Source organism: Musca autumnalis, unplaced genomic scaffold (genome assembly GCF_047663935.1).
Source record: "Musca autumnalis isolate F117 unplaced genomic scaffold, ASM4766393v1 scaffold_1, whole genome shotgun sequence".
NCBI lineage: Eukaryota > Metazoa > Arthropoda > Insecta > Diptera > Muscidae > Musca > Musca autumnalis.
Genome location: NW_027411644.1, coordinates 186,189,382 through 186,203,445, shown reverse-complemented (window position 1 = coordinate 186,203,445; position 14,064 = coordinate 186,189,382). Strand labels below are relative to the sequence as shown.

Genomic DNA, 14,064 nt, shown 5'->3' with positions numbered 1-14,064 from the left:
TAATGGAAGATTTAAGCAAAATGAAGGAAGTATTCCTATAGATTTTTCCATACATATACTACATATTGAATGTGAAAAAATATTTTTTTAAACAAAAATTATTTTTTTTTAACCAAAATATGTGTTTATTTTGGCTGTGACATCGAAACTATAATACCAATCTGTATGATTTTAGTCTCATTTGAGTCGCCATGAAGTTTTGCTCCCATACGAATTTTTTCGTAATTTTATAGCGGGTAAATGGACCTTTATTTTGAAAAAAGTTGACTTACAATAAAAATTTATCAATTTATTATACATTTCGCGAGTACTGAGTAACATTTAAAAAATATTATGCAATCTACTAACTCAAGCCACTTCCAGATAACTGTTTAGTAGCAATTGCTCGCGGTAAAATAATTAGCGTTTTTATAATAATTTTTTCTTTAAAACGAAAATAAAACCGCCATAACTGTTGTCCGCATCAACAAAAAACAGGCTCGCGAGCGGATTCTTACTGGGAATTTTTTTCTTAACCTATGTACCAAAAATCTTTGATGTAGCGCGAAAAAAAATTTAACATTTTTTTTGATATGGAATATGAAATATTTGACAACATTCGTGATATATTGATTGGGTCTTTCAGTTGAAAATCTACGCCCACTGTTTATGATACCTACCACACAATCGCCCAAAAATGTACGCTGAAAACTTCAAAAACGTTTTTTGTCAGATAGAAAAACTACTCTTTTTAAAATTAGCTATCTGTTCATAGTACATTTAGGTCTAAAACTCCTATTGTGGGATTTTTGTATATTCACAGTCTGAGGGTATATATCTGTGGGCAAAGCTGACTGATGCTTATTTAAATTTCGTTTTTATGGATGAATGCGGGACAAATGTTAGCTCACTGATTTTAACGATAGTTAAAGGTAGTTCCGCAGGAAATATCATCAGGACCGTTGCTTGGTATCTTCCATGAGTTACTAGAAATCCTACAATAATGGTACTTCAACAAAACTTTCCGTAACACAGCTTTCATTGAGTTGGCAATCCCTGACTCGGGTCGTTTTGGAGTGCAAATGTGAGAGTCGTGGGATCGCATATTATATTACTTACTATTTTGGAGCAGCATCATCGAAATGGCGATAAATTGCAAGCAATCGATTCCATGCCATTCACTTTCCCACCTAATAACCAAACAAACATTTAAAGAAATTAAACACATTTTCATTTTTTTTAGATTATTGCTGACGATATTATTATTATTGTTGTTATTATTATTTAACTGACATTTATGGCAAAAAATTTTTCATTTTTTTAACAATAAAATATTTTACAATTATATGGGGGGTCCAGATATTAATCAATTTTGTTTGTGTGTGTGTTAAAAATATATTTTGTATTCTATAACCAATTCTCATTTAGAATTTTTAATACAATTTGTTTCTAAAATTATTAAAAAAAAATTATATAATTTCTAGAATTTATTTGTTTAAAGTAATTTAAAGAACAGAAGAAAATTATATATAAATATTATTTTATAATTTGTTGTTGCTTGTTTTTGTTTTTGTTTTAATTTTTATTTTTTTGTAAAAATAGAGTATAAATTATGCGTTTATGTTTCTTTTTGTTTGCTCATTTTGTAAATATGCAATAAATTTGTAATATGTTTTGTTTTTTTTTATTATTGGATATTTTATGTTTATATTATTATTTTTTTAAAAAAAGAAGTCTTTTACATTTCGTAAATAATATTAAAAAATACACAACTTATATTTAGGTATATATAAATGGGAACAGAAGAAAAGAAAATACAAATTAGAAAAAAAAGAAAGAAATAATAATAATGTACAAACAAATAACACATGGACTAGTTTTTAAAAAAGTTTATGGTGAAGTTATTGAATGAATTTAAAAGGTCTAAACATAGTGCGAGTTAAGCTTTAAACTGATTCTCGATTGGAAATATTGACCCTCAATTTGCTTACAAAGACCATTGGCTATATTTCAATACCTATAGCGTTTGTAAGAAGCATTATTTTCTTTGTCAAGTCCATGTGTTATATAGTATATAATTTTACATACATACATATAGAACTGTATATAGTTGTATTTGTTGTTTACAATAAAGTCATATTTACTTATTAAAAAAAAACAATTCTAAAAAATGAAAAAGTTAATCCTAAAGAAATTAAACAGGACTCCTAAAACATTAGGAGAACGACTATTCACGACTGTATTGTTCTTAGCACTCTATATGATTGAGGAAGGGGGTGTATGGATATTGTTGTATTCATCAAAGGAATAAGGGTCGGTCTCTTATTCTTTATAATTATTTGTATACGAAATTAGTCTCCTTCACAGAGGATGAAGGAGAAAATCTCTACAAGAAGAACAAGAATACTTGGAATATGCATTTTTGTTTGTTTGCATGAATCTCTTTGTGTTGTACCTATTCTTACATTTAGATGGCAAACAAAAAAAGGATTCCTATTATGATTTCCATAAAATATATATTTTTTGTTTTCTTGTTGTTGTAGATGTAATTTCAGTATGTTACGTTAGATTATTTAAAGATAAGATGATTATTTTTATAGGGTGTATTTATTAGATGTATGATTTTGTGCGATTGTTTGTTTGTATGCGCATGGCTTATGTGCCAAAGAGGGAGGAGGGGTGTGTGTTCATGGGTGAGTTTTATTTCCGATTAAAATTATTTTTTTTTTATATTCCGTTATTTTTGTTTTCGTCATTTAAAGTAATGTTTTTTTCCTTCATAAAGAGTTTATTTATTTTTTTTCTAAAGTGGGGTTAAGTAGAATTTTGGTAGTTAATTGTTTGTTATGGTTGTTGATGGTGTTGTTGTTTTAGAAGTAGTGTCAGTAGTACTTGTTATTGTTGTAATTATTATGGAATTATTAGTTTTCTTCTATCAGCTCTCAACAGTTGTTGAACTAACACTATGACTAGTGGTTAACAAATGTTCAGGAATGGGAATGGGTTGAGTTCTAGCCGGTTGTTTCTTCTGAAATATAAAGTTAAGAATGGAGAATAGGTTAGAAATTTAATAGAAACATTCAATAGTAAACAACAAGACATTACAAATTTCTAAAAAAATCAGTGTGATTTAAGGTTAGGTTGTAAAGCACTTTTTGCACATCACCGCAATGTGCATCAATACAACTAAGGACTAAACATTGTGTTTGTATTGTCCCAGCAAACCAAATGTAGGATGTCCGACACGTCTGAACAATTTCAGAAGCAACATCGTTCACATTTCGTTCCGATTTCTAAAAGATTTTTCGGAGTGGAAATAGTTCAGATTTTGTACCGCTTTCGTTCCGATTTCTGAGCGAATGTCGGAAAGAAATTTGCTTTCCGAATTTCCAAAGGATTTCCTTCTGATTTCATTACGAAATCGGACTGAAATCGACTTCATACAACTTTCGTTAAGACATCGTTACGATTTCGGATCCGACATCGGACGTAGCATCCGAATTTTGTTCCGATGTCGGTACGATTGGTTTGCTGGGGTGTTAAATAAAAAATGCATCAACCGAACGAAAGCACGCGATGTTGGTTATAGTGTATGTGTGCTTCTGTTCGCCTCCCAATGCTCAGGAGCATAGGCGATGCATCCACCGGGGCAGCATAATTGAAGACAGAGCGTCAAATAGCCTCGTATGTTCCTATCAAAGATTCCTTATGTTTGCCCCCAGGCGATGGCAGCTAATGCATTTAGGACTTCGATCTTGGATTTCGCCTTTTGGTTGATTTGGGTGGCGTTCAAAGAGAAGTGGGGAAGATTGTCGAATACAACCCCAAGGATCTTTAGATTATCCCCACCTGTGTTATCGATAAAATATCTAGTTGTGCATGAACTTTTCTTGTCTAGGAAGTGAATAAAGCTACTGACGTAAGGCTATTTCCCAACGTAGAACCCTTTCCCTTTTCTCACTCGATAAGACCACTGTGGGACTTATTACGGGTCACAGTAGGGTTACATGTCTAATTTCAATAAGAGATGGCAGCACCCAATCTGCTTGAGTTTATGATACAGTCCCTGAGTTGTTTGTCTGTTATTTTATTGTAGTTTTAAAGTTGAGTAAGGTGGCACTCCTTGGTCGATTGACACGTGGTGGTATTTGACCGATCGATGTGGATTATACTGATATAAGGTGACAGACGTTGTTGTAACAGTGTTTATTATTGTATTTTTGTGTGTTTGTTCTTCTGCTCACTCTGGCTCTGGGTCTATCTTAAGTTCCAGGAAAGTGGCCGCTTCGATGGGATGTAACCACAAATCCACTGGAGTTAGACGAGTAGGTTTGGCAGGGCAGTTGAACAGATGCTGTGTGTTGTGCGGGGTCATTCCGCATACTGGGCAGATGTTTTACACGGTGCTATCGATACTTGCCCAATAGGGATTTAAGCGACTGCAGTATCCTGAGCGTAGTTGAGCCAAAACTACGCTCCTCAGCTGCGATAGATGGGGGATGTCTTCCGAGGACTTGATTCACACTATATTTGCTTATGGCCTTTGCGTGCTTGATATGCCTAGGGGTTCTCTCCTGTATCGTTGGACCTCTGCTTCAAGATTGTGGATATTCTCCTTGATTTGCTTGAACGTGTCGGATCTACCCACCATATGGTTATTGGGATGGCTCTCACGGAAGCATCCAAGCAAGTACTGCAACCACAGCATCTCATTGTGTTGATTTACTGGAAGAATCTTTGCCTCTTCATGTAGATGGTCCACTGAAGACTTGAGCAAGCACCCTCTTGCAGTTCTCATGGCGGCATTCTGACAAGCTTGAATCTTATTCTAATGCGTATCACATAAATTCAGGGACCAAACTGGGGCCGTATAGCTTACCACAGACCGACCTATCCCCAGCAAAATGTTTGTAGCCAAAGAAGTAGTTTAATCATGAGTGCAAGTGATTTCGGACTACATCTTTTTACGTGAAAGAAGTCATGATTTTTACAAGGGCATGGTGCAGTGAGGATACTGTCTAATTTGCTTCTTAAGCACACATTTTTCATTATTTCTTTGTAGTGGATAAATATAGATTCCATGGAAAGTATTTTGAATTGATTTTTCGATTCATTTAAAAATTGATTCGCAAGCGAGGATATAGGAAAAATTAATATCTATTAAGCGAGGATTTTTCACTGATTTGAGACCTCAGGGCCATTTGGAAAAAATATGTAAAACAGTTGTAACTTTTAATTAATATTTATGGCCTGTTTATCTAGGACGATTCGAATTAAAATTCGTTCAAATTACTACCAAATTCATGTTTTTGTAGAACATTTATGTTTGAAAAAACAGTAGTTTGCTAATAGTTCGATCAAAATATAATATAATATAATGAATATAAAACAATGGAATATCTCAAATAAATCATTATAAAAAGCGACTGAGTGCAAAATCAAATACTTTTATTCTAAAAAGTTAGCTTTTATTACTCAAAAATACCCAAAAACATCTTAAAATACTTCTTGCATAGAGTCATCTAAAATTGATTGCATTCTAGCTGCACCATGTCCTTGTAAAAATCAAGACTTCTTTCACGTAAAAAGACATAGTCACTTGCACTCATGATTCAACTACTTTTTGGGTACAAACAAATATTCAGTCTGATATTTCTTGCAACCATGATTATCTTTTTGGATACAAACATTTTGCTGAGTAGTTAAATTCAATAAAATAAATTGTTTCTTGTGTTCTTAAGAATTTTATTTGCAAAAAGTTATTATAAATGTAAACATTGCTAAAATGTGAAAATTTTATGAAATGGATTCAAATCGGACATTGTCAAAATGTGAAGAACGGAATGCATTTTTCATAACTCTGCGTGGACTGCTTCTAAAAAGCTATTCAATCACTACTTCACATAGAACAACTTCAAATAAATTTTGCTGGGTCGCGTTATATGTGGTCAACAAGCTTTCTTCGTCTGCACCCCAGTGCTGCCGGCTAGGGACTTGAGGACCTTGTTCCTACATTTCAGTTTGTCGCAGATAGCTGCGGCATGCGCGGACGACGTGAACGAATTGTTGAATGTGACCCCTAGAATTTTGGTGGGAGTGTGTGGTCGGAATTCTGCTACCATCGACCACGACATTCAACTCTCTTCTATACTGTGCCGTCCATGTGGTGAACAAAGTGGCCGCAGATTTAGTGGCGGATATCTGCATATTCCTCGCGTGCAAAAAAGTGGTAAGATCGGTTAAATATGAGTTCAGTGTCTCACAGATGTCACCAGGATAGGTACCTGACGCCAAGATCGTACAATCATCCGCATACGTTACGATCTCAATGCCGTCTGGAGGTGGCGGAATACAGGAGAGGTCGAGGTTAAACAGTTCCGGAAATATCACGTTGGGTAACTCCCTGTTTCACTCTACGCGGTTTGGACTTCCTGTTCCTGAATTCCACGTACGACTGGCGTCCACACATATAATTGATTATCCAACGTTTCAAGTTTAGCCGGAGGGTTGCCTGCTCTATGTCCTCAAACAGCGTGGAGTGCCTGACAGTATCAAAGGCATTTGATAAGTCAAGCGCCACCATTACTATTATGCTACACGGCGGTCTCTGGTTGAGCCCTCGACAAATATGTATGTGTGGAGATGGCGTGCAGTGCTGCTTGCGGAATCCATGCTGATGATCGGCAACTAGATATCTATTTCAGACACGGGGGAGGACTATGGCCTTAAGGGTCTTTGCTACGGGCGACAAAAGCGAACTCGGCCTGTACGATTCACCTTTGCTGGCATCCTTGCCTGGCTTCCGTAGCGGGACCACCCTGCCCGTTTTCCAGACTTCGGGAACAATGAGGGTGGCTAGCGACAAGATGAGAACTTTAGTGAGATACTCCACTCCCGGCTCATCCAGCTGCTTCAGCATTGCCATGGAGATTCCATCAGGGCCCAATGCTTTGTAAACTGTGGTGGTTCATCCTCGGCAGGAAGAGATCTGATGCGACGTAATACTCTTCTCTTCGCCCTGTCATTCCAGGGGTGCTCGACAAACTGTCGATTGAAATAACTTGCGCACCTCTTCGGGTCAGTCAACGTAACGTCGCCAAACGTGACTGAGGTCCTATCTTCCATCCTTCCAGTGTTCGAGAGTGACAAAACCGTTGCCCACAATTTACTTATACCGGCTCCAATGTTGCAACTCTTCAGATGATTTAACCACTTGTTCCGCTCATGTTTGCCGACCAGCCTGATAACTTCCAGTGTCAGCTCCCTGACTCTGGTGTCATTGGGGTTGGCTCGACGACTAGGGTTGACAGACGTGGACAGATAGGACAATGTCTGTCTGAGTCTATAGATAATTCGGATGTTCGCCCAAGAATTTCTTAGGTGAAGCTAATATCAGTGAGGATCACTTCCGAGTAGACTGTTGTCGGAGGAAGGTGCTCTTGTCTGGCAGAGCTGGCATGTAGTATATATGCAGAGTAGGTTTCAGGTAGTGCGGTCCCTCTCCCCGAAATCAACAATTTGCCTACACATTCTGAACACTTTGCTTCAAAATAGTCATATTTAGCCTAGCGCCCCCCGAAATGAATTTATATGCACGTAGGTATCGTTGGTTGGTAGTGTTTATGTCATTGATACGAGCGAAGTCTCCTTTGTCCCTTTGGCGTTGTTTCTAAAAATTCCCAACTGTTAGTGTATAAAGGCTATCTTCTACTCGTTTATAAAGACACCTATCGGCTTCTTTATAAAAAAAACTTCTTTCTGCTCTATAAAGTGTGCCTTATGTTCTTCTATAAAGACGTCCTTTTATTTATATATAAAGATTATCTTCTACACATCCATAAATACTCCATTCCGGTCATCTGTAAGACTCCATTCACTTCGTTTATAAAGAGATCCTTCTGCTTGTCTGTAAAAACTTTCTTCTGTTCGTTTAAAACAAACTTACTTTGGGACTTACTTAGGATCGGCGCGACTATAAAAGCTAACTTCGTCTTGTTTATAAAGAATCCCATCGGTTCGCCTAAAAAGACTACCTTCATCTCATTTAATAGCTTTCTGCATATCCATACCAAATAATGGTTGTTCCTCTTAAGGAGTAATCGTTTCTAAACACTAACTTCTTCTCGTCTTAAAAGTCTCAAATTTCAACGAATTCTAAACCTTTTGTTCATTACGTCATGAATATGCCCCTATTTCGTGTAGATAAAAACACATTAATTTGTATCTGCGCGTCTTCCAAATTATCTGCCTTCGAGTTCAAATTGTCAGAAATACCTAATCAGAATAACCTACATCACATCACATTTTCATTCTTACCTTTCTTCGGAATGGGAAACATCCAGTTGTATCTGGTTGAGGTATGGCATTTATTAATAAATCCGGTGTTGGATTATCATCCGGTCCAAATACATTTAGTTCTCTAAAACAATCGGTTTCCATCATTTCATTTTGCCATGAAATTGATACAGAACCGGTATTAAATTTCGTATAGAAATTTGAATCAGATTCATCAATATTAACACCTTTGACCGTAGAGAATTGTTCAATATCCAAGACATCTTTGGCATAAACTGCATGGGGCTATAAGAATTTAAAACATAATACAATTAAAAGATGACAACATTTTTATAGACTTAACACAACTTACATCTGGTACAAATGGTGGCTCAACCATACCAGCCTCTAAACGTTTCCAATTGATACAATTAAAGAACGGATGCAGTTTGACTTCACGAGCACCATAACGGCCATTGCGACAGCCTAAACGTAATTTTATTGATTTGGCGAGTAATTGTTGGCATAATGAACGGGCCTCATCGGTAAATTTACTGGAATACTTTTCAGGATCCTCCTAAAAGTGTTGAACAAACAAGATTAATGAAAGGGTTCACATTTCCATTGATGTGAGTAGCTCTCACTTACCTTAACCCTTCGGTCAACTTCTTCACGTTTGACTTTTTCCTTGCGTGCTCTAAACGGAGCCTGGCCCTCAATCATTTCATATAACAGACAGCCAAAACTAAACCAATCCGGTGAAAATGAGTATTTTTCATTATCAATTACTTCGGGCGACATATAACCTTGAGAAAGAAGGAAACAGTGTTAGTGGAATTTTGTTAAAGTTTTTTTTTTTTTTTAATAAAATGAATACATACCCACTGTTCCTACACGACCTCGTACCATTTCACCATCAATTTCCACCGCTAAACCCAAATCAGAAATACGTACATGCCCATGATCATCTAGTAGTATATTCTCCGGCTTACAATCTCTATAGACAATGCCTTGTTGATGTAAATGCTCCAGACCGCAGACAACTTCGGCAGCATAAAATCTTGCTCTAGCCATTTCAAAACCCGGTTCACCACCCATATTGTAAATGTGGAATTTTAAGTCACCACCTATAAATAATAGATTTAAGAAATAAACAAGTATTACCTAAAGATATAATAGAAAATATTTGTAGAAATATGGAGGAGCAGAAGGGAGTCTTTATAGACGAGCTGAAGGGAGTCTTTGTAGACGACCTGAAGGGAGTCTTTTTAGTCGAGGTGAGGGGAGTCTTTACAGACGAGCTGGAGGCAGTCTTTACAGTCGAGCTGAATGGAGTCTTTATAGATGAGCTGAAGGGAGTCTTTATAGACGAGCTGAAGAGTCTTTATAGACGAGCTGAAGGGAGTCTTTATAGTCGAGCTGAAGGGAGTCTTTATAGACGAGCTGAAGGGAGTCTTTATAGTCGAGCTGAAGGGAGTCTTTATAGACGAGCTGAAGAGAGTCTTTATAGTCGAGCTGAAGGGAGTCTTTATAGACGAGCTGAAGGGAGTATTTATAGACGAGCTGAAGGGAGTCTTTATAGTCGTGCTGAAGGGAGTCTTTATAGACGAGCTGAAGGGAGTCTTTATAGACGAGCTGAAGGGAGTCTTTATAGACGAGCTGAAGGGAGTCTTTATAGACGAGCTGAAGGGAGTCTTTATAGACGAGCTGAAGGGAGTCTTTATAGACGAGCTGAAGAGAGTCTTTATAGACGAGCTGAAGAGAGTCTTTATAGACGAGCTGAAGGGAGTCTTTGTAGACGAGCTGAAGGGAGTCTTTATAGACGCGGTGAAGGGAGTCTTTGTAGACGAGCTGAAGGGATTCTTTGTAGACGAGATGAAGGGAGTCTTTATAGACCAGCTGAATGGAGTATTTATAGACGAGCTGAAGGGAGTCTTTATAGACGAGCTGAAGGCAGTCTTTATAGACGGGCTGAAGGGAGCTTTTAAAACAGCTGCAGTTTACAGCATTCTGATTGGTACAACGTACTGCGGAAGGATCGCACCAGAAGTGGAGGTGACGATTAGGTTTCCTATTGCACCAGTCTGTCTTATGACCCAGAAGTGGAGGTGAGGATTAGGTTTCCTAATGCACCAGTCTGTCCTTTGACCCATATGAATGTATGGTGGTAGCAATCTCCATCAACAGACCGCCAGATTTCATCACCTCTGGACGCCGCATTTTCATCAAACATGGGAAAGCTAATTGGCCAAGTTTCAGAAAATTCACTAATCACCGCTTCATAGATCTGATCCACCCTTCTGATACAATCAGACGGCAGCGGTTTCTATGTATCGAATTGACCCGACACCAAATGCGTTACGGCCAGCGGCTACCAACCCAGCATCAAACCTATGCTGCTACAACAACAACCATTATAATGTTCCGGTAGCAAAGAGGACATTTAGTGCTGAATACGCTCGCCATATACTACCGGAAGTGAGTTCAAGATTTTCAGGAGATGCGTCGGGATTAGCAAATGATTGCGATGAGCTTCGTCGAGCCAACCCCAGTCAGGTAACTGACTCTAGAAGTTAATAGGTATATCGGCAAGAATGAGCAGAATAAGTTGATAGATCGTCTGAAGAGTTGCAACATTGGATACGGAAATAGTGAATGGTGGGCTACGATCAAGTCACTCTCGAACCCTGAACCACAGTCACGCTTTGGCGACGTAACGCTGACTGATCCGAAAAGATGCACAAGCTATTTTATTCGACAGCTTGTAGAGCACTCCGTGAGTGAGAGGGCGAAGAGAAGAGTACTACGTCGTGTTAGATATCTTCCTACCGAGAAGGAACCACCACAATACAAAATGGATGATGTTGCGAATGTCATCAGGAACGCTAAATCTTCCAAAGCGTTGGGCCCTAATGGAATCCCCACGGTAATGCTGAAACAGCTGAATGACACGGCTGTCGAGTATCTCACCAAAGTTCTCAACCTGTCGCCACCCACTTCGTCCCGTACTCTCGAAAATGGGCAGGTGGTCCTGCATCTGACGCCAGTCAAGGATGCCAGCAAAGGTGAATCGTAGATACCGATTTCGCCTTTGTCGCACGTAGCAAAGACCTTTGAGGCATTATTCCTCCCCAGCATCAGAATAGGTATTTAGTTGCCGGCGATCAGCATGGGTTCCGTAAGCAGCACAACTCGACAACAGCGCTGCGGATGATTGCACGATCCTGGCGTCAGGTAGCTATCCTGATGACATCTGTGAGAGACTGAACAACTATTTAAACGATCTTACCACCTTTTTCCATTCGAGGAATATGCAGATTTCCGCCACAAAATCAACAGCCTCTCTGTTCATCACATTAACAGCGCAGTTAGGAACAGAAATGAATGCCGTGGTCGACGGTAGCAGAATTCCGACCACAAACTGCCCCAAAATTGTAGGGGTCACATTCGACACTACTTTCAAGCTGTGCGCGCACGCCACAGCTAGCTGCGACTAACTGAAATGTAGGAACAAGGTCCTCAAGTCCCTAGCCGGCAGCACTTGGGGTGCAGATAAAGAAACCTTACTTACTTACTTAGCTGACCCATTACAGAACATTTGTTCCATAGACCGAACTAAGAAAAGATTTCCAATCCTCTCTGTTTTTTGCTTCGCTTTTTGGAATACCGCGCCTTTTTAAAAGAAACCTTGTTAACCACATATAATGCGATAGGTCAGTCTGTGGTAAGCTATGCGGCGCCAGTTTGGTCTCCGGGATTATGTGATACGAATTGGAAAAAGATTCAAACCTGCAAAAATGCCGCCCTGAGAACAGCTACAGGGTGCCCCTCAAGTCTTCAGTGGACCATCTACATGAGGAAGCAAAGATTCTTCCAGTAAAGCAACACAATGAGATGCTTTCGTTGCAGTACTTGCTTGGGTGTTACCGTGAGAGCCATCCCAATCACCATCTGCTGGCTGGGCCCGACACATTCAGGCATATCAGGAAGGATATTCATGCTCTAGAGAGGGAGGTCCAACAATATAGGAGAGAACCCCTAGATCAACAGGCATATCAAGCAGGTTTAAATAGTATTCACATGGATGCAGTTGCTAAGGCCATAAGCAAATATAGTGTGAATAAAGTCTTGAAATACATCCCCATCTATCGCAGCTGAGGAGCGTCAGCTGCCACGACAAACTAGAGTAGTTTTGGCTCAACTAAGCTCGGGATATTGCAGTCGCCTAAATTCGTATTGGGCGGAAATCGACCGTGCCGTGCAAGACATCTGCCCAGTATGCCGCATGGGCCCGCACGACACAAAACACCTTTTCAACTGCCCAGCCAAACCTACTCATCTAACTCCAGTGTATCTGTGGTTACATCCCATCGAATCAGCCACTTTCCTGGAACTGGAGATAGACCCAGAGCCAGATTGAACAGAGGAACGAACATACAAACATAATAATAAACACTGTTACAACAACAACATCGCTGCACGCCATATCCACACATATTAGTCGTCGTACGTGAAATTCAGGAACAAGAAGCCCCATAGAGCGAAACAGGGGGTTCCCCAGGGCGGGTGATATTTCCGGAACTGTTGAACTTCTACGTCTCTCGTACTCCACCCCCTTCAGATGGCATTGAGATCTTAAAGTACGCAGATGATGGTAACAGAATTTCGACCACTAACCCCAAGATTCTAGGGGTAATATTCGAAAGCATCGTCACGTTTTTCGCGCATGCCACAGCTATCTGCGAAAAGCTGAGATGTAGAAACAAGGTCCTCAAACACCTAGACAAGTCCCTAGACGGCAACACTTGGGGTTCAGATAAGGAAACCTTGTTGACCACATATAACACGATAATTCGGTCTGTTGTAAGCTATGTGGCCAGTATGGGTGCCATTTAACCTAACCTACTGTTGTGTCCGATTAAAGAATCTTCTACCAAAAAGAAATGAGGAATATCGACAATTGTGTGATGATATAGGCGATGATGTATCCCACACATAACATAGCCCCAAGCTTGATGAATCTATTGATGTCTTTACAGTTGGTGATAACCATAATGTTGTTTCTACTAAATCCAATTGATTACAGTAACGTTTATGATAGGCAAATATATTTTTGCTGAATATAATAGAAATTGTTACAATGAGCCAGCTGGAATACCCACACTTCTAGGCTTGTAGTTGGAACATGTATTTACTAAGTAACATATTATGTGGTTGGTTGGAGTTTGTTGGTCATGACTTTTATAGTAGGTTTGTTTGTTTGGTCATCCATTGAACCAAAAAATGGAAAAACATCCCCAATGAAAAGAAATTCAATTATTATGTTATACAATAACAAAAACAACACAATCTATAAAAATGTTATATAATTGTATTTTAGTTATCAAAACTAACATGAATTGAATGAATTTCTATGGCATCGAATTGTATCAGTTCTGTGATTAGTTTGAAAACTACATCCGTACATACATACATTTGTATGTATTCAATGAGGGATATTAGTGTACAAATTGTATGAAATTCAATTAGAAGCCCTAAACATCATCAGACCACATTGCATCACACTACAATAATAAAACTAACAATGAATAACATTAGCAACATCAACAACAACAACAGCAATCAAATAAATGAATGAAGAGGAAGAATCACTAGTGTAGTGTAAACATCAAAAATGGAAATTCAATAATCAAAATTCATGAATATCGTCATATCAACGAATAGTCCAACAAAATTATTCAATGGCAATCATTTACCAAATAAAAGGACTTTCCTTTTAACCTAAAAGAATACATATTTACCCAACATGAA

At 38.5% G+C, this 14,064-nt stretch overlaps 1 protein-coding gene across 2 annotated transcripts in view; it reads right to left on the bottom strand.

The window, feature by feature from the left end:
• Positions 1-2,766: 2,766 nt before the first annotated feature.
• The window catches only part of Gprk2 (G protein-coupled receptor kinase 2), a 581,675-nt gene continuing 570,377 nt past the window's right edge, over positions 2,767-14,064 (bottom strand). For both annotated transcript variants that reach the window (XM_073959204.1, XM_073959205.1), the window contains exons 10-14: positions 9,135-9,380; positions 8,902-9,059; positions 8,627-8,830; positions 8,296-8,559; positions 2,767-3,007 (exon numbers count right to left, since the gene is read on the bottom strand). In XM_073959204.1, the coding sequence (XP_073815305.1) occupies positions 2,915-3,007; positions 8,296-8,559; positions 8,627-8,830; positions 8,902-9,059; positions 9,135-9,380 (965 nt within the window). In that variant the 3' untranslated portion in view covers positions 2,767-2,914. The remainder of the gene's footprint in view (positions 3,008-8,295; positions 8,560-8,626; positions 8,831-8,901; positions 9,060-9,134; positions 9,381-14,064) is intronic.